The 22,042-nt window shown below is 39.4% G+C and overlaps 1 protein-coding gene across 1 annotated transcript in view; it reads left to right on the top strand.

Annotated features, from left to right (window-relative positions):
- The window catches only part of NSD (Nuclear receptor binding SET domain protein), a 402,839-nt gene that overhangs the window by 335,910 nt on the left and 44,887 nt on the right, over positions 1 to 22,042 (top strand). The window contains 2 exon segments of the mRNA XM_090385568.1: positions 18,419 to 18,677; positions 19,951 to 20,057. Coding sequence (XP_090241694.1) covers positions 18,419 to 18,677; positions 19,951 to 20,057 — 366 coding nt within the window.

Raw genomic sequence — 22,042 nt, forward strand, 5'->3', positions numbered from 1 at the left:
TTTTGGTTGCAATGACCAAACAAGTCCTCTTAAAGGGAAATTTAAGTGTAAACAGACCTCCGGTTATAAAACTCAATAATCAAAGTATTAAACACGAAATAATTTATAAATATTTAGGGGTTATTATAGATAGTTATCTTTTACTCAACATGTTAAATATACCTTGCAGAAAATTAAAACCTTGACCAGAAAAATCTTAAGAATTAGTCACAATGTTTGGGGTTTGAAATCATCAACACTAAAGCTACAGAGCAGGTAATGTAAACTTAGGGAAATATTTCTCTCAATTTCAACACTTCTTTCTACTAGCAATTTGCAGTCCTTAATGGGTGACTCCCAGTGTATTGGCGCATCGGGTTCGAGCCCATCACCACCAAATGCTGAGAATGTGGAAAGGTCAGGGAATGACCACCACATATTCCCGGAGCAATATGGCCTTAGTTGCTAATGCTCCTAAAAAAAAAAAACCTAACAACTCTAACCCAGTGTATTATGATGTTATCTTACATTATTTGCTGTATTATCAAAGAAAACAACTTTCAACAAACTTGGATAATTATAACCTAAATTTTAATTTGTCAGAAAAGGATGATATAGCCAAATTGAAATCAGAATTTCTGAGGGGCTGGCAAAACCTGTGGAATAATTCTCCATTGGGTAGAATAACTTATAGTTTTTTTTCCAAATGTGTTTGTACATGATAGACAGAGTAATTGGCTTGATTTGGGACTTAATGTCCCATTTTTGCTAACTGACCATGGGAGTATCAACTCAAAACTGCATAAATTTGGTTTATCCACCTCCCCTCTCTGCCCATGTTGTGCGTTGAGACAGTGGGTCATATTATCTTAGATTGTAACTACTATCTAGATTTGAGAAATCAACTACAAATTACAAGTGTCTATAGTATTAGTGACTTCCCAAGTTTTGTAGTCTCAAAAGAGAGCTTTCTGTGTTCTCAGACTTTGCCGACAAAGTGTTTTGTAGGCAAAAACATATTTAAACACACAGCTTTAAAAGGTGTTTTTGTTAATGGTTGAAGGATGTTTTTGTAGAGAACTGTAATAGAGTTGTCTCTTTGAGGACAATAATTTTGCACTTGGTTCTTTTAATCAAGTGACTTGTTTATTTTGTAATAATGCTTTTTTTTTTTTTTTTTATTACTGTGAGAAAATGGTTAAGTGGGAGAAGACAGAGGGTGGTAATCAATGGGTGCTGCTCTTCGTGGACTAATGTTATTAGTGAAGTCCCACAGGATGCGGTGTTTTGGGTCCACTGTTGTTTTGTATATTTATCAATGATATTGATGGTTTATCAGGCTTAATGTCAAAGTTTGCAGATGATACAAAGGTTGGCAGGGTTGTTAATGACAGTAATGGCAGTGTGCTACTGCAACAGGATCTAGATAATTTGGCCAGATGGGCTAAGAAGTGGCAACTGAAGTTTAACCTTGACAAATGCAAAGTACTGCATATGGGTAGAAGTGAAGTAACCCCAGAGGAACATACCAACTGTGTGATACTACACTTAAGGTGGTAGAAAATGAAAAAGACCTGGGAGTAATTGTGTAGTCAGATATGAAGTTTTCTGAGCAATGCAGACAGGCTGCCAGGGCAGGTCATGGGGTTTTGTCAATGATATATAGGAATTTTGCTAGCAGGGAAAAGGAGGTGATTATCTCTCTGCATAAGGCAATGGTCAGGCCACGCCTTGAGTACTGCGTACAGGTCTGGAGGCCCCATTTTAGGAAGGATGTAGATTTACTTGAGTGTGTACAGAGAAGGGCAACAAGATTGGTGAGGGAATGAAGGGATCCTCTTACCAAGAGAGGCTTAAGTTCTGCAAATTGCAGTGGCTGGAGACTAGGCACCTGCATGGTGATCTGATTGAGGTATATAAGGCCTTGAAAGGGTTGAGCATGCTGAATTCTGATGGGATCCTTTCACTTGTTCATATTAGAAACCTAAGGGGGCAAAAATTCAAATTAAGAAAAGACAGATATAGAATAGATGTGCGGAAATTTGCCTTTAGTCAGCGGGTGGTTAATTGCTGGAACAAACTTCTATCTGTCGTTGTGGAAGTTGATAAGTTGAATAAATTTGAGGAGGAACTGGACAGGCATTTGGAGGGAATGATGTGATTTTTTTTTTTTTTTTTGGATGATGCTGTATAAGCTCATACACTTGCTTTCTTGCATCACATGCCACTACTACTACTACTAATGCTCACATTTTGGCATCTTGTCTTGTCATTTTGAAGGTTTAATTAATCTAGTTTAATTTTAATATCAATGTTTTGTTTGTGGATTCTGGCTTCAGGTCCCCTTTACCCTCCTGTGATTTTGTTTGCATCTCCCGGTTCAGTAATTTTGAGCAGGGGTTTTAAATTGCATAGTGATCAGTTTTCTGGTCATTTATTTTGATTGATTTAAATTTTAATGGCAACTTTTAACTTCTTAAAAATGGGTTTTGTTCTAACTGCTACCATTTTCAAAATGAATTGTTATTTCAGATCTCGGATTGGTTTTTTCCCTGATCACTTTCTTTTGAGTGTAACTTATTTTCTTTCCCCATGCTGCTAATCTTGCAGATGAAGAAATATTATTTATTTGCTGATTATTTATCTCCACTATATTTCTTTCTCTATACTCAATTAATTGTCATAATCTTCTCACTTATTTTTCAGGGGATGCATCCTTCCGTTTCCTCTACTTTTATTTCTTTCTTCCCTAACCAACTCCCCTACTCCTCCTGCTATCTTCCCTCTCCTTTCCTTTAAATTCTTTGTATCTATTTTCTTCTTTTCAGGGATAAAAAGCAAATTCCCTTGCTTTCTATCCACTTTCCTACCTTACATTTCTCATACCATTCCTTTTGTTTTCCTAAAGAGTTCCTTGAAAATTCGGAGGTTCCCAGGCATGACTGATAGCCCCAGTAAGCCCCAAGTGTCTCGGGTAGAATATGGAACCTGACGCACCTCCTCGTGGCCAAGGTTAGGAGTCAGTGGGCAGGGAACCTGGTGTTCCCTGGCTGCAAAGTCGCCAGGTGCCGACACTCAACATAACAAAACACATACCCACACACTCACATACATATGCTTGTCGGCCTTGGCCTTTTGCCTTTTCAGATGCACCCACGGGGCGGCAGCTGTCCACGTGTTCACTGCTCCCTAGTGGCGAAGTAGCCTGGAGTTTCTACACCAACACAGAGAACAAGCGTGGAGATGAGCTACTGCCTTGGAGCCACCATGATACCCGTACACACACACACACTCTGGATAATTGAATTGTATATAAATCTATGTAAGTTTTAGCATTGGCATTAGTATAGGCATATGATGCAAGAAACCAAGCTTATGCAGCATCAGCCAAAGGAAAAAAAAAAAACCTCCCATTTCACCCCTCCATTCGATCCAAATACCTGTCCAGCTCAGCTTTAAATTTATTTAGGCTTCAACTTCCACAACAAAGGATAGAAGTCTGTTCCACCAACCAACTACCCACTGGCTAAAGGCAAACTTCTGTACATCTGTCTTTCCACAATTTGAATTTGTGCCCTCTCAGGTGATTATTCTGCGCAAGAGGAAGAATCCCATCAGCATTAAGCATGCTAAACCATTCAAGGCTTTATACACCTCAATCAGATCACCTTGCCGGTGCCTAGTCTCCAGACACTGTAATTTGCAAAACTTAAGCTTTTCTTCGTAAGAGCAACCTTTGTTCCATTCACTAATCTTGTTGCCCTTCTCTGTACTCGTTCCAACAGCCCTACATCCTTAAAATGAGGCCTCCAGACCTGTATACAGTACTCAAGGTGTGGCCTGACCATTGCCTTATACAAGGGAATAATCACCTCCTTATCCCTGCTAGAAAAATTCCTGTATATCATTGACAAAACACCATGAGCTACTCTTGGTGTCTACACCATGAACTGCACTGCTCAGAAAACTTCATATCTGCCTGCACAATTACCCAAGGTCCTTTTTGTTCTCTACCACTGTCAGTGTAGTACCACAGGGTTGATATGTTACTCTGGGGTTTCTGCTTCCCATATGTACTACTTTACATTTGTCAATGTTAAACTTCATTTGCCATCTCTCAGCCCATCTACTCAACTTTTCTAGATCCTGTTGCAGCAGCGTACTGTCATTAGTGTCCTTAACAACCCTGCCAACCTTCGTATCATCTGCAGATTTGGACATTAAGCTTGATATACCATCATCAATATCATTTATAAATACAGAAAACAACAAAGATCCAACACTGAACCCTGAGGTACTCCACTAATAACATTAGTCCGTGATGAACAGTGTCCATTGATTACCACTCTGTCTTCTACCACTCAACCATCCCTTTATCCATAGCAGCAATTTGCCTCCAGTGCCACACTGTTCCAATTTGTTTAGCAGTCTTCCGTGTGCAACAGTATCAAAAGCCTTTCTAAGATCCAAATACAGGTGGTGCCTCGCAATTCGACGTACCGCTATTTGACAGTCGGATTTCGCGGGCCGGCGCAAACGCTACATGATATTGCACGATAGAATTCTTTTCTGGACTACGTATCTGCATTTAACGTTACTAAATAGCGCTAAATAGTGATGGTTGCTTCATACATTGTAACCAATGGTATTAAAGAGCGGGAGTAACATTTAACCAATGAGAGATAAAGCGGGAATAGATCCTACAATCGTTCAGCTACATTAGCCGCCCTCAAAGATAGCTACAGGTATGCCGTCAGTTGTTCCTCAGTTAAGAGACAACATTATCTCGTTAATAATCGTAGTCAGAGTTCACGTTTGCTCGAGTTGTTTGTGCTAATTTATAATTCTGCATTTCTCATAAAGTAAAAAATTTTGTGCTTTGGTAGTTATTTATTTTTTGAGTGAAATTTGATAATGGGTCCAAAGAGAAGTGAACAGCGGAATAATTCAGGAAAGAAACACACTTAGTTGAGCATAGAAAAGAAGAAAGAAATTATAGATAAAGTGCAGAAAGGTAGAACAATTACAGATGTAGCTCAAGAGTATGGCGTCCCTAGGTCAACCGTGGCAACTTTTTGGCAACAAAGAGACAAGATTATAGGTGCTAGGGTGTTCGCTGGAGCAATGGAAATTTCTGACAGAAACAGATCTTTAATCAATGAAGAAATGGAAAAGCTGCTTCTTACCTGGATTAGAGAAAGACAGATGAAAGGAGATCCAGTAACTCAGGCAATGATCTGTGAGAAGGCTAGGTTAATTTTTGAAGAATTGCAGAAGAAATTTCCAGGACGTATCTGAGATCAAAGTGATGAATTCAAGCCAAGTCGTGGGTGGTTCCACAGATTCAAAGGTAGAACAGGTATCCATGGTGTTCTCAGACATGGGGAAGCAGCTAGTGCAGATAAAAAGGCTGCAGAAGAGTTTGTGAAAAAATTTGAAGATTTAATCATGAAGGAAGGCTACTTGCCGCAGCAAATTTTTAACGGGGATGAAACTGGGTTATTTTGGAAGCGCTTACCAAATCGAGCTTACCTGGGACGTAAGCCTATTTCATAGGCTTACGTCCCAGGACGTAAGCCTATGAAAAATAGGCTTACCTTGTTATTGCAAGCAAATGCAAGCGGAGACTTTAAAGTAAAGCCACTTCTCGTTTACCACTCTAAAAATCCTTGCTGCTTTGTCCAAACTGCCAGTGATGTGGAGATCCAATGCAAAAGCCTGGGTAGAGCAGAAAGTCTTCAAAGATTGGATTTTTGAGGAGTTTGCCCCGAGCGTAAAAATATTCCTTATTAACAACAATTTACCTTTGAAAGCATGGCTGATTCTTGACAATGCAAGTGCCCACCCCCAAGACTTGGCGAAACATTCTTGAAATTGACTTTGATTTCATCAAAGTCCAGTTTTTGCCTCCAAACACCACATCACTGATCCAACCCATGGATCAAGAAGTAATTGCCTGTTTTAGAAAACTTTACGGCAAGGCTTTGTTTTCATAGCTTTTCGACGTGACTCATTCTTCTGATAAGACACTGAAGGAGTTCTGGAAGACTGAGTTCAATATTCTTCACGCCATTTCCTTTATTAAAACTGCCTGGGTGGGAGTGACACAGAGGACCCTTCGTGCATCATGGAAGAAACTCGTTCCTTCCTTTTTTCGGGATGACAACAGTGCAGTCCAAGCCGCTGAAGAATCAGAAGCAACTGCAGCCATGTGAGAAATCATTTCGATGGCAGAGAACCTCGACATAGGAGAAATTGATGAGGCTGATGTGGAAGAGCTTGTGGAGGATCACGATGACGAACCAACCGTGGAAGAACTCAAAACACTCAGCAAACAGGAAGCAAAAGAGAGAGAAAAGGAAACTTTATGAAGAAGAAGAAGAAGACAGGGAAAAAGGGCCGATGCCAACAGCTGCCATTAAAGAAATTTTATTCCATTGGGAGAAGGTGCAGTCTGCTTGTTTAAAATGGCACCCCAACACTGCTGTTGTAACTAGAATGACAGACTTGTTTAACAACACTACTATGCATCACTTCAAGGCTATCTTGAAAAAGAGGAAGAGACAGTCCACCCTTGATCAATTCCTCATCCCCATTCAAGCCAAGAGGAGAAGAGAAAGGGTAGAACAAGATAAATAAAACATCCTTCCAACATCTAAGGCTCAATGAAATATATGTACTCATTATGTATTTTGTAATTTCGTTTGTTATATGGTAGAATATAGTAAAGTTGATAATACTGTGTATTTCTCTCCGACAACAAATTAATCAATTTGCCATAAACTTATATGGAAAATATTGACCCGCAATTCGACTCTAATTCGGCGACAGATTATAGTCGAATTGCGAGGCACCACTGTATATGATATCAGAGTTATTCCCTGCATCCAGTTCCTTTGTGACCACATCATAGTATCCAATCAAATTGGTCAGACAAGAGTTTCCCTTAACAAAACCATGCTGTGTCCAAGCTATAACTGAAGTCTTGTCTTCATGATCCTGCAGTGCATCTTTAACCAGTGCCTCCATTAATTTTTCTGGAACAGAAGTTAAACTAATAGGTCTATAATTACTTGTGTCGCCCTTTGATCCTCCTTTGTGAATTGGGGTCACATTTGCACATCTCCAGTCCGTGGGTACCTTTCCTGAGTCCAAAGAAGCTCTCATAATTATGTCTAAGGGTTTGCTTACTTCCTTTGCTGCCTCCTTTAATATATCTGGATAGATCCCATCCACCCCAGGTGCCTTTTTTATGTTTATCTTCAACAATTTCACCTCCACTTTCCTCTCAGTTATTACAAAATCATCTAGCTCACTGTTAGAGTTTAACTCACTTCTGGCATTCCCCTCCCTGAATAACTCCTCATGTGTGAATGTAGATGCAAAATACTCATTTAGTTTGTTAGCCACCTGAGCAGAATCATCAACAGTTGAACCATCAATATCCAGTTTTGTATACATAAGAATGTATGTAAACTGTGTGTGTGTGTGTTAATAAATGGGGAAAAAAATGGAAATTGCCTTTTCAGATGCTACAGCAGCATATAGAAGAAACCCTGGAGACTGCAATTAATCAAATACACCTTGACCTTGTACATGTTTAAGGTTGCAGTGTGATGAGTTCTGAGATTGTTGACTCCTCCCCAAAAAGCTCCACACCAAAGAATATTCTGCACAATTGCTGAAGCTTTGTAGAGAATGTCGATGATATTTTTTGACCATATTTTGGTGATGACGGATGAATTCTCAGTTCATCATTATGACTCAGAAACAAAGCAGATAAGAAAACAGTGAATCGTTTGCTGGTCATTTTATCAGCCCTCTAAGACTAAAGCAAGGATGGGCAACCTTTATAAATGGTCAGCCAAATAAAATGCGTGAGGTACATGCAGGCCAAATTTTTTTTAGCTTTCCACTATTTTTAGGGTTAATTTTAGGATTAATAAAATGGTGTATAATGAAAAAATTGTCATAAACAGTTTTATGTTATTTATTGTAATATTTATACATACACTACATATAATTAATTTTATTAATAAGAAAAACAAAATACAAATTCAAGATAAAATTACAAAAATACAATTATAGTAAAAAATACAAATACAATTCCAGTAACAAAAATTGTAATATTTTATAATATTTAATGAGATTTGATACTGTTTATTTTTATCAGTGGATCGATATTTGTCATAGCAATGCACAGAGTATTTTCTAAATTTACATCAGAAATTCCATTGATTCAAAAATATGTATAATAAATATATTTTGAAAATTACTGCAGGCTGGATTACGCGTGTTTGTGGGCTGTAGTTGGCATTCCTGCTCTAAAGGCATTATCTTTACAGCTTACCTACAAAAAGGCAACAGTAATATTGGGGAGTGCTACAGAAACTTCCTGGGAAAGTTAACAGAAGCTATCCAAAGGTTGCTGCCTCCAATAATGCTTCTCTCACAGTTGACTTTGCAATGAGGTGTGGCTTTGAGAATCTTATTCTCCCAACTTTCAGAGAAAGTTGGGAGAATAAGATTTCTCTTCTCTTCCCTAAAGTGAAGAAACCATTATGAGGGTGGTTTTCCATTAAACCGGATTTCAGACTGATCAGGAAATTATTAATGAAGTAGAAGCCTATAAGTTCAGTTGTTAGTGCTTAATCACTGAAATATAGTTCCCGAAAAACATTCAACTATTAGATATGCCCATCAACACTCAGAAAATTTTTAAAATTTACAGCTCTCAAGTCCCCCAGTGTTGCCTGATTTTATAAAGTTATTATATTTCTCTCTATAAAATGGTGATGAGACCACATTTAAATATTATATCCAGGTCTGTAGTTCTCACCTAAAAAGGACGTAACTTCTATAGAAGGTTCAAAGAAGGTTAGCTATATTCTTTCAGAGTGCCAATGGTTATTGATCCTATGAGGATTGGCTTAGAAGATTTTGGCTGAAGGGCTTGCAGACCTCTAGTGACCTATTAGAAATGTTTCAGAATCTTAAAGTAATAAGCAGAGGGAGGTACATTTGCATTGAAAAAGAAACTAGAAGGTGTCACAAATATAAAATTTTGGGAAGCAATAGAAAATACACTGATGAGCTAAAACATTATGACCAGCAAGTCGTTATACAAATCGAAGCAAATGCACGTGAACTATGGCGCGGGTCGGGACATGGTATAAAAAACACCTGATACTGAGCTCCGTTAATCAATGTTACTCTTGTTCTTCAGATGGGAAAGGCAGCAGATTTAAGCGAGTTTGACAAAGGCCAAATTGTAATGGCCAGATGACTAGGTCAGAGCATATCCGAAACGGCATGGCTAGTGGGGTGCTTACGGTCAGCCATGGTTAGTACCTACCGAAAATGGTCTGAGCGGGGGAAACCCACGAACCGCTGGCAAGGTGTTGGACGACCATGGCTCATCGATGCTTGAGGTGAGCAAAGCCTCTCCTGGATTGGCAACAGAAAGGCAACTGTGGCACAACTCGTCAGTAATTGGAATGCTGGTGGTGGGAGTAATGTGTCACAACACACAGTACATCGAACCCTCCTGAAAATGGGGCTGTGCAGCCACTGGTCGCTCCAAGTGCCCATACTAACCACGGTTCACCGGCGACAGCACCTACGATGGGCACACAAGCATTGAAACTGGACCATGAGTAATTGGAAGAAGGTCATCTAGTCCAATGAATCACGTTTCTTGTTGCACTATGTGGACGGCTGGGTACATGTGCGTCATTTACCTGGGGAAGTGATGGCGCCTGGATGCACTGTGGACGAAAACAACCCGGTGGCAGCGGTGTCGTGCTTTGGGTGATGTTCTGCTGGGATTCTCTGGGTCCAGTCATCCATGTGCCGGGCGCTCTGATCTCTACCACCTACCTAAACATCATTGCTGACCAGGTGCACCCTTTAGTGGCAACGGTCTTCCCCTCTGGTAGTGCCGTCTTTTAGCAGGATAATGCACGATACCACACCACCCAGATTGTTCAAGACTGGTTCGCAGAATGTGAGGAAGACTTCCAGGTATTGCCCTGGCCTCCAAATTCCCCAGACATCAATCCCATCGAGCATCTGTAGTTTGTGTTGGAACAGTAACTCTGATCTGCGACGTCTCAACAATGGTCCTTACAGGAATTAAAGGATCTGCTGGTTACGTGGTGGTACCAGATACCACAAGACACATTTAGAGATCTTATAGCATTCATACCTCGCCAGGTACAAGCTGTTTTGGCTGCACGTGAAGGAACAACATCATATTAGGTAGTGGTGTCATGATGTTTTGGCTCATGGGTGTATGATCAGATTAGATCTTGAACTAATCTGATCGCAATTTGGGAAGCAGTAGATTACTATTACTATTAATCTTGTCTCCTAATTTGGGAAGCAGTAGATTAGATTAGAACTCTGAAGTTCAGCTTTGGATAGCATAATGTTGATCATTGGAATAAGTTGCCTCCCAAGGTAATTGAAATAGCATCTTAAGTTTAAAGTAGGTGCTTGAAAAGTATAAAATGATTGGTGATATTTTGTTCTCTTTTTTTCAACATGATGAAAAGTAGGATTTTCTCACCCACTTTGATTTTTATGTCTAGTGGAATTTGAATTGTATAGTTAATGTAAAGGTCTTAATGTTCTCAGCAGAACAAACTTTGCCTTAACCACAAGTTACTTTCAAACAAATGACATTGCCCAAAGGGTAATCTGGCATTTATATAAAAGTTAAAATAGTGCTATGATAATCTGTTTCTGGATATACTGATATTTTGTCAGACAGCAGGTAGTCCTGATCATCAGTTTTCTGAAAAAACAGTGATAAAGAAATTGTTGGTGCAAGCTGTTGGGTGGTATATTGAGGTAGAACGTTTACATTATATTGTAGTCTTTTCTATCGCGATAGAAAGTAGGACTTTCTCATCTTGTATTTTTGTGACTGGCAGGATTTCAAGTGCCAGGTTAATTGCAATAGTTTAATGCCCATAACAGAATAGTGGTATATCAGGGTAACTCTGGTTAAAGCACAGTTTGATTTTCTGTTTACATTAAGACCATTGCTTTCACTAGTCACCCTTACCAAAAATGATAAGAGAAGATGAAAAAATCCTGCTTTTCACCATGTTGAAAAGGCCAAAATAGCATTGACTTTTTTCTCCCCTCCCTCCCATTCAGCCCCTCGATGTGGGCACCTGTATGTGGTGAGGGGACCTCCCAGTGATGCTGCTGGTTTTCCAGATTAGCATCGCTGGGATCTAATGCCAATACCTTGGTTCCAGGGTTACATCTGTGGAATCCGGTGTGTGCAGCCGTGCGCCGCGACCCGTGGATTTCGGAAAGGGGGATCCTGGTGGTTGAGGGCCCAGCCTTAATACACCACTTTGGCCCATGCTTCGACAAGACGGGTGGTCCCGGACCGGCCCGACTGGGATCAATCGGCGGGTGGTTCTTACTGCTAGGGTCAACTGCATTCCAATAAGTCTCACGGGATCAAGGCTTATTGGTAACGTGGGTATGGTGCCTCTAAGCTAACTTGGCGTCCCATTTGTGTATGCAGTACCTGCTAGTTCACGAGTGGGCGTCCCCTCGTAGGGCTCCGTGGTGGGTGAGGTACTTAGGGCATCGGAAATTTTTACTTTACTCCTGTGAGTAATTTAAATCCTATTTCTTCTGGGGCCCTATTCCCCAACCTAATCGAGATCATGACGCAGATAACACCTCTGCAAAAAGAGCCAGGACTGATTTTTACCACCACCATCAGTGACACCGCTTTTCCTCATTCTCCATTCCACCGGAGAGCAGTCAGTTGGAAAGATGTCACCCTTCTTTATCCAGAAAGGATTAGAGGGGTTGGCTGGTTCACCTAAATCTGTAAAAAGACTGCGTTCTGGCGACCTTTTGGTCGAAGTTACAAATATTAAACAGGCGGAAAAAATCCTGAACGCCACATCAATAGGGGGAATACCTATCATCGTAACCCCCCCCACACACACACACACGAAACTTTGAATTCTTCTAGAGGCGTCATTTCAGAGTTGGGACCTTCATGTTTCTGAAGAAGAGATCTGCTCTGAATTAAAAGACCAAGGAGTGACAGCTGTTACGAGAATATCGATACGCAAGGATGGGAATCTCGTCCCTACCTGAGTTCTTATCCTTATGTTTAACATCCCACGGCCTCCTAGTTCCATCAAGGCAGGCTATCTAAACTGCCCAGTGAGGATTTATATCCCAAACCCACTGCGGTGTTTTAGATGCCAAAAATACGGCCACTCACAAACATCTTGTCGTGGTAACCCTGCCTGTGCTCGATGTAGTATTAAAGACCACAAGAGCAAGGAATGTTCAGCTCCAAGACCGATCTGTGTCAATTGCCAAGGAGAGCACCCCGCCTACTCTAGAGCATGCCAGCGGTGGAAGGATGAAAAAGAAATACAAAAACTGAAAACAGAGCTGAATATCTCCTACCCAGAGGCCAGAAAACGTATCCAACTAATAAATAGCGGGAAACCTTCATATGCCCAGAAGGTTTCTGCAAAGTGCACTATCGGGACACAAACTGAGATGACTATACCACCAAGAGAGTCATTCACCCTGATTGCACGCTATTTATTGAGTTCACAAAAGCCCACCAAAAAAACACAATCAGTTGCCACTCCTATATCCATACCTCCTAGTGCTCCGCCATTACCAAAACCAAGTGGTAAAGAAAAGCCAAAAACATCAGAAGAGTCATCCGTGATCCCAGAAACAATGGATGTAGAGAACAAGGAGGTACCAAATGAATCAGTCTTGGAACTCTTTGCGGAGGAAGAAATGGACACGGGACAGCGTCCATTCTTCCTCAAAAAAGATAAATCCAAGACTGACAAAATAAAGCCCTCAGCACCTCGGAAGCCGCCTGATGGACCCACCAAGCCAAAATAATGGCTAAATTCCTACAATGGAATTGTCGTGGATTCCGGCGAAATACTGATGACATCAAGGCCCTCCTGCAAAAGCACGAGCCAGTTTGCTTTTGCTTGCAGGAGACTTATCTAAAGGCAAATGACGATCCCACCATGCATAACATCACATTTTTTCGAAACGATAGAATTGCAGATGGTCCTGCTCATGGAGGAATGGCTATCCTTGTGGGCAACCAGACCCCAGTTCAGCCCTTGCTAGTTACAACCAGCATAGAGGCTGTTGCAATTTGCCTTTCAGTGGGATTTTTATTAACTGTGTGCTCTGTTTATTTGCCACCTGGGACTGACATCCCCCAGGAAGACCTTGATGATCTTGTAACACAGTTGCCTCCCCCTTTCTTACTTCTTGGGGATTTTAATGGACATACTACCCTGTTGGGTAGTGCTAACATCAATGGAAGGGTACAAGTCATAGAGCGTATGCTAAATGACAATGACCTTTCCCTTCTAAATATTGGAACAAACACCTTCTTCCACGTGCCTACCTGTACTTTTTCTGCCATTGATCTCTCTATCTGCTCCCCTTCTCTACTCCCTTCACTCATTTGGAAAGTGGAGGAGAATCCTTACGGAAGTGATCACTTCCCTGTGATAACCTCGTTATACAGTGGGGGGCCGTGTCTTCCTTCCAGGTTACCACGGTGGAAGATTGATCAGGCTGACTGGTCTGCCTTCCAACATCAGGCAAATTTTGATCTCAGCTCCATCAGTCAAGAGCCCATCAATGATGCAGTAACGTACATCACAGGAATTATCGTCCAAGCAGCCGCGAATGCTGTTCCAAAAACATCTGCCCGGTTTCCACCATTTACCAAACCTTGGTGGAATTCACAATGCACAGAAGCAAAAAAGGCTCAAAACAAAGCGTGGGGGATATTCTGCCGATATCCTACCACGACCAACCTTATAGCCTTTAAACACTTACGAGCCAAAGCACGCTATCTCCACCTCAGAGTCAAAAGGAATCGTGAATCCGTTTTACATCATCCATTAACTATTCTACCAACTCTAAGGTAGTCTGGGATAAAATCTGGAAAATGGAGGGAAAATATACATCCCACCCTTCTTCAATCCTAGATTATAATGGATGCACTATTGCAGATTCAACTGCAATAGCCAATTCTCTTGGGGAAACATTCTCTAACATCTCTGCAACATCATCGTATTCCCCAGAGTTCCTGGTCCTGAAACATAAACTCGAAAAACAGGCACTTAATTTTAAGTCTAAGAGTGTCTATTCCTACAACTGGGCATTCACTATGCAGGAACTGAAAAGAGCCCTTACTCTTTCCAAAGCAAGTGCTGTTGGACCAGATGGCATCCATTATGAAATGATTAAACATCTTTCACTAAAATCTATGGATTATCTGTATAACAGATTATCTGGATTATCTATATAACAGAATCTTTATTGAAGGGCAGTTTCCGGATTCCTGGCGCAAGGCAATTGTTCTTGCCTTTGCTAAGCCAGGAAAGCATCCAAACGTCACTACCAATTAACGTCCTATTGCTCTGACTAGCTGTCTGTGCAAAATCCTGGAGAGAATGGTTAATTCTCTTTTAATATGGTAGAATCAAATGACCTTCTCTCCAACATCCAGTGCAGCTTCCGAAGGAACCAGTCCACTTTGGACCATCTTATTAGGCTGGAAACATCCATCCGGGATGCTTTCCTAAAACGCGAACACTTGGTGTCAGTGTGCTTTGACATGGAGAAAGCGTATGACACAACTTGGAGATTTGGCATCTTAAAAGATCTGCATAGTCTTGGTCTTAGAGGGCAACTCCCCATTTTTATTAAAAACTTTTTAGCCAATCGATCTTTCCAAGTTCGTGTGGGATCCTCACGCTCTCGTTCCTTCAGCCAAGAGGAGGGAGTACCACAAGGATCAGTATTAAGTGTCACACTTTTTGCCATAAAAGTAAATTCCATCACAGAACAACTTCCTCCAACTGTAAACAGTGCCCTCTATGTTGATGACTTTAGCATATTTTGTCAGTCATGCAACATGAGGGTTATTGAAAGACAACTGCAGAAAGCCATTGATCGCCTCAACTCCTGGGCACTTGCTAATGGCTTCAGGTTCTCGCCGGAGAAGACTGTTTGCGTACACTTTTGTCGTAAGTGCTGTCTTCATCCTGAACCTGAATTAAGGCTCGGACAAAATGCTATTCCAGTAGCAGCGGACACAAAATTCTTGGGACTCGTATTCGATAAAAAGCTGACCTTTCTGGATCACATCCGTCAACTCCCCACAAAGTGCACAAGAGGGCCGAATATTCTGCGCTCTCTTTCCTCTGCATCTTGGGGTGCGGATCAATGCACCCTACTACGCATCTATCGTGCACTTGTACGATCCAGACTAGATTACGGGTCCCTAGTATACAATTCGGCCAGAGACAGTGTACTTCGATGGCTGGATCCTGTCTATCATCAGGCTCTCCGTATCGCTACTGGAGCATTTCGAACATCTCCTGTCCAGAGCTTATACGTTCGACAAACCACCGTTATCACTTTAATGTAAGCAGTTGTCTCTAAAATACACCTTAAAACTGAAATCCCTGCCAGACCATCCTACGTGGCCATTCGTTTTTGAGCTACGATGGGAAAATTTGTACAACACCCGTAAGACTGCCAATCGTCCTTTTGGTATTCGTCTCCAAGAGCTACTCAAAGAAGTTAATATCAAGGTAGACAAGGTTGCCCAAACACCAAAGCAGCCCCTTCCACCCTGGCAATCTCATGTTCCAACATGTGACTTCTCCCTTAGAAATTGGGGAAAGTCGGACACTCCATCGTCTATCTACCTGCAGCTTTATTCAGCACACCAAGCTGAACATTCTGACTTTGCGCCAGTTTACACAGACGGTGCGAAGTCGGAATCATGTGGGATCTGCCGCTGTCTTTACAGACAGCACTACATCGAGCAGATTCCCTCTGAATGCAGCATATTTACTGCAGAGCTGCACGCTATAGAGTTAGCCTTGGATCATTAGTAAATGCCAATACCAACGGTTCATTTTATATTGTGATTCTCTCAGCGTTTTACAGGCTTTAATAACTGTGGGATATAATTCTCATCCAGGGCACTTGCTAATGGCTTCAGTTAATCACTCTAGCATTCAGCAGAAGATTCGCTTCCTCCATGAACGTGAATATGATATCTGCTTCTGCTGGATTCCTAGCCACGTTGGGATTAGTGGAAATGATTTGCCTGACACCGCAGCCAAATCAGCAATTCCCAATAATAATCGCTGCCTGTTAGTCCCCTATACAGACTACAGGCAAATAATACACATGAAGATACACTCCCAATGGCAGGATTCGTGGAATAGACAGACTGCGAATAAATTATATCGTATAAAGCCTGTAATTGAACCGTGGCAGTCTAGTCTGCGCAGGAATCATAAGGAGGAAGTTGTTCTTGCCCGGACCCGCATAGGACATAGTCATTTGACTCGTTCATTTTTGCTGAGGGCTGATGACCCTCCTATGTGTGAGTCCTGTGGCACAGTTTTATCCATGAGACACATTTTAATTGATTGCCCAGATTTTAGCAATATCCGTTTTACCACTTTTAATCATCTGACTGAGCCGTATACACTCAGTCAGATTTTATCCGACAATGACAATGTGTCTGCTATTTTTAGCTTTTTGAAATCAATAAAGGTTTTTAATCGTATTTAAAATTTATATGTTATTTTTATTTCTTTTATTGATTTATCTTTTTTATATATTTGTTATTATATATCTGGACATGGTGGCCTAATTAATTAAGTCACTGAGATGTTAAATTTTTATATATTACCTGGTCTTGGCGCATTATAGCCTTAGTTGCTAATGCCCCAATAAAATCCAAATCAAATCAAATCAACCTCCCATTCAGAGTTCTAACTTCATGTACTGCATAGCAATTCACTTTGACAAAATTATATGGAATCCTTCAGTGGGTATAAACTCAGACTTTTAAATAGTTAGTTGCCAGCCAAGAGAAATATGAGGTACCAAATGTCATTGCAATTGATGAGATGTGTGTGTAATCTTGACCTGTTCATAAAGTCGAAGTCTGTTGTACATTGGAAAAAGGTCTCCATGACAGTATAGTGGTTTCACCACTCTTCACTTGTGTGGAAGAAGCCTGGATTTGAATTTCATCTGAGGCCATAGTTAAAGGATACCAGACAGAATAGGGTTTTCCTGTAGGTTATGTGACCATTGTTTGGTGCATTTGACACAAAATAATAGTAGTTTTGATTCTAGCAGTACTTCTTAAAACTCTGAGTGAGGCATTTAAGAGAATAATCCTGAAATCAGTGTGATTAGGAGATGCCAAGCGAGTGAACAGATTTTAGTGTTTGAGTAGTCTATGTGAAAATTAAAGATACTATTTTACATAAAGCCTTGCAGAAGGATATCTTTGATATAAAATCCATATTGTGAGTTACTGGATGTAGGATAGATAGTAAAGAAGAAGAAGAATAAGGCTAATAGGATCCCTCACCCTTCGAGTCAAGCCAGATTGGTTTGATGCACAGAGGTGGATAACTTGTAGGAGAAAATTACAGTTTCATCCAAGGAAACAGCCCTTTGATTAACTGAAGTGGCAGCTTGGAAATAAAACAAAAATGTTCTAGTAGTAGTAGTAGTAAAAGTGGACGAATAACCACTATTAAATGTAGCAATGATTCCATGCGATATGTACATTGGGAGATCAACTGAAATAGGCATGTTTAGGTTGACACTGAAGGAAGCCCATAGTGAATGGACAGTGGTCTCTGAGACCTGCAACAATATCTTGTCCAATAGCTCAAGAAATGGGGGAGAGCCAATAAAAATAAGTCTGAAGTCACTTGCATCAACCAGGTTTGAACACTTAGAGTGATTAACTGAAGGAAATGTCCTAGCATAAGTAAAAGTGGACATTGGGAGCTTAGGAGCAAGAATAACTAGTAAGTCAAGTGAGATGTGCAACATAAAGAAGCTTCTAATTTTAAGACTGCAATTCACAGTGATGTCAGGCTCTATTGCAGTATAGTCAGAGAGAGGGAACTGATTAGTTGCATTGGACTTGAATGAGAGAATTACATATTAAATAGCATGCTGAAAATTGTTGAGTCACCAAAAACTGGATTGACAAGTGGAATCAAAGCTGCTCTGACTTAGTTGGACTGGGCTCGGGGGAGAAGTCTGGATATTGAGGTGGACTTGTTGAAGTTACTGACAGATTACCATCATAATGCACCAGTTCATGCGATAGACTATTTGGTAGTCTGTCGCATGAATTGGTGGATTATGATGAACGTAGTTGAGGTTGTTTTATTTTTTCAGTTTCCTGTAGAGAAATCCCAAAAACGAACAATGCAATTATTTTGGATTTGCTCTTATAAATTTAAATTTTTATTTTCTTTATGTATAACATAAAGTTATTCATATTATTCAACATGTTTTTTTTATTCTTGATGAATTTATGTACTTCTAGGGAGAATTTGTAGTCGAATATGTTGGAGAATTAATCGATGAAGAAGAGTGTGAACGAAGATTGAAACAGATGCACGAGGAGAATGATACAAATTTTTACTTCCTTACCATTGATAAAGATCGAATTATTGATGCAGGGCCAAAGGGTAGCTTTGCTCGTTTTATGAATCATTCTTGTCAACCTAATTGTGAAACTCAGAAATGGCTTGTTAATGGAGATACACGAGTTGGATTGTTTGCAGTATGTGATATCCTGGCAGGTAGTTAATTAAAACATTTTTGTCATTTATTTTTCATTTTGTTAGAATTTTAGTATTAGCATTAGTAATGCAAATGATATAAGGAAGCAAGCTTATTCAGCATCGGTGGAGGAATCATATATCCATCCCTTCCATTCTAATAATACAGGCCAAGTATTTTTATTGGGGTTAAAAACATGGACTAGATAGATCTTTGGTATTGATTCTACATCAGTATTTTGATTTTCCTGTAGTGCACCTAATTTTTGTGATGTGATTATACCACTGCTCATCTACCTATTCAGCCAATCTACATGAATATAATTATTATTTATTTATTATTATTGTTTATAGATTCGTTTTTCTGTAGGATTAGTAAAATCACAATGGCATATCATCACAACAGATATTTGGAAAATTTACTACTTTTACTTTGACCATCCTTGAGGGGAGCAGAATAAGATACGAGCACTAGATGTTATCTGTACTGCTTGTTGAAATGGATTACGTGACTGGTTGAGCAAAAGGAAGAAGTCGGTGCCATTTCCATACCCATAATATGGAGGGGCTAAAGGACCACAATTGTGGTTGTCATTTTTGTAACAGAAAGGTAACAGGATTCTCAGTGAAGAATAAGTGCATGATTGTTTATCCAAACCTGAATTCTGCGATGATACATCATAGACTATATTCTTTAAAAGACTAAACGGAATACATTGAGAGTGCAGTTGACAGAGATCTGAGAACTCAATCTGATCCAGAGTACATACCTGACAAAGAGACATTGGAGCCAGAACTGTTTACCCAGGATGGGTTGAATGATCCCATTAGATATCTAGCCTCTCCAAAGAGAAAACAGAAACACTTGGTTAAGAAGAACATTGCAGTGTTTCACTATCAAAAAAAAAAAACCAGGTTTTGGTAACATTCTTTACATAAAAGAAAGATCTGAAAGACCAACTGGAGAATCCTATTCCAATTTTTTAAAGTAATGATTTACATGATTTACTCTTGCTGTCAATTTATTTGGTTTGCACATGTCAGTATTAAACTTTTTTCATTGTTTTCAGTCCCCCCCCACTTATTAATTTTGCTGACAGACACACTGAAGCTTATTTGTATAAACAGTAATTACACTTTCTATCTAGCTATTCTTGGAACTGTAATTATAGGTAATTGTAAATTTCAGATTATACATTTATATAATTATCAAATTGTATATAAATATATAAAACTTGAGTATCAGTTCATCCTGAACTTTTTTTATGAATCTATATATATACTTTATATGTAGGAAATGAATTAACATTCAACTACAACCTCGAATGTCGTGGTAATGAAAAAACAAAGTGTGTTTGTGGTGCTGATAACTGCAGTGGCTTTATTGGAGTTAGACCAAAGGTTTGTGTATTTTCTGAATTCATTTATTCTTCTAGAACACACATCCAATTTTGCCATTTAAAATAGAACTGTATTTTTATCTTTATTTGTTTCATATTTTTATCACCATTGTTTGCTGTTAATTAGTATCTTTTATGATTATCAAAAATCTAAATAAATTTCATAAAAGGTTGTAGACAATTTGAAAAACAGAAAACAGAAATTTTGAAAGTTAGCAAGTGAGGAGGAAAATTCAGAATGCAGACTATTAAATAATCAAATATTAGAACAAGTTAATTTTGTATACCTAGGAGCAATTTTTAAAACTGGAAGATTTTGCTCCAAATGATTTTCATTAAATGCCTTCCTATACTGGCAATACTTATTCTATTATTTCTATGCCCAATCTTCCAGTTTTAAAAATTGCTCCTAGGTAAATAATTTTTTTTTCTTCTTTTATTTACCTAGAAGCAATTTTTAAAACTGGAAGATTGGGCATAGAAATAATAGAATAAGTATTGTCAGTATAGGAATGCATTTAATGAAAATCATTTGGAGCAAAAGAGAAATTAAATAAGACAGTTAAGCAGAGAGCTGGGTAAGGAATAATAAGATTAATAAAAATTTAGTCCTTAGAAATAGGAGGTTTTTGAAAAACTAAATAAAACTAATAGATGGAAGTAGTGGAAAGAGCATATTTCAAACAAAAGACGAAAAAGGCTTGGAGTAACTATTATCTAATCAAAAGTAAACAAAGCAAACATAAGATGATATGGGCATGTAAGATGGAGGTGAAAAGGAATATTAGCTAAGAAGATATTCAAAGTAAAAAATGAACAGTAATAGTCTTAGAGGAACGAAAGGCAGATGCATTGACTGTCACAAGCATTAGATGAAAAAAAGGCCTAATTGTGGATATGGTTAAAGATACAACAGATAATAGTATATAGCATAAAGGAGAAACAGTGGGTGGAAGTCTTATATTAGCATGTACACCTATTTGCCTACCTGCGAACTTTCAAACTTCAATCAAATAATTTTTAATATAGAATGGCCTTTCAGAAGACACAAGAAATCAGTTTTAATTTTTGTGAAAATGGGTATTTAAACAAGAATTGCAATATTTACTGTACTTTTCCCCCCATTTGCCAGGTTGTATTATATAGCTTATCCAAACACTAATAGTTGTTGTTGTTGTTGTTGGTATGAAAGTTTCACGACACAAGGGCAACTGTGGCCAATATGTGTCTGTCAGCGTCATTACATTCATTTTAATGATTTAGGATGGATATATCAGAGTGTATTTATTATTCCTAGTTGTTTAATATATATAAAGAGCTCACTTAGGTTTGCTTTGTCACCAAGTACATGAGAGAGGATTAGAGGAGCTTGCAAGTTTGCTAATGTTTGGAAGGATGTGGTACGAACAGCTGAATAGGTTGGACAATCAATCAGGATATGCCTTACTGTAAGTTGTATCTGACAGACAGAGCAGAGCGGGGGATCTTCTCTTAAAAGTAAATGTTTGTGAGTGAGGAAGGTATGCCCATGGTAAAACTACTGCGGCACCTACTGAGTTGTTCGATTTTGAACTATCCGTGTAAATCTAATGACTGTTTCTATTTTCAAAACTGTGCAGTGCATGAAGCTTCTGTATAACGATTGGAGAGATCTCTTTTTTATTCCTGTTTGTAAGATGTGATATGGACAAAGGCACAGTCGGAATCCAAGGAGGTTTTGAGTTTATATCTACTGCAGAAATGTGCTGGAAATGTATTTCCCAAAATTGAGCTAAGTGTCTATGACGCAGTCCTACTAGTTTATTTTCATTTGGCTTGGAATCATAATTCCTTGTCCACAGTGGATCATGAATAATAGAGCAATTTGGATGTGATGGCTGACTGTATATTTTTGCCACATACATGCACAGTAGATAATCTCGTCAAAGGTGCAGCGGGGGTTCCGATGCATCCGCATACAGGCTGTAAATTGGTGAAGTTCTAAAT

The sequence above is a fragment of the Mastigoproctus giganteus genome, chromosome 11, assembly GCF_048544385.1.
Source record: "Mastigoproctus giganteus isolate SK-2022 chromosome 11, ASM4854438v1, whole genome shotgun sequence".
Classification (NCBI taxonomy): Eukaryota; Metazoa; Arthropoda; class Arachnida; order Uropygi; family Thelyphonidae; genus Mastigoproctus; species Mastigoproctus giganteus.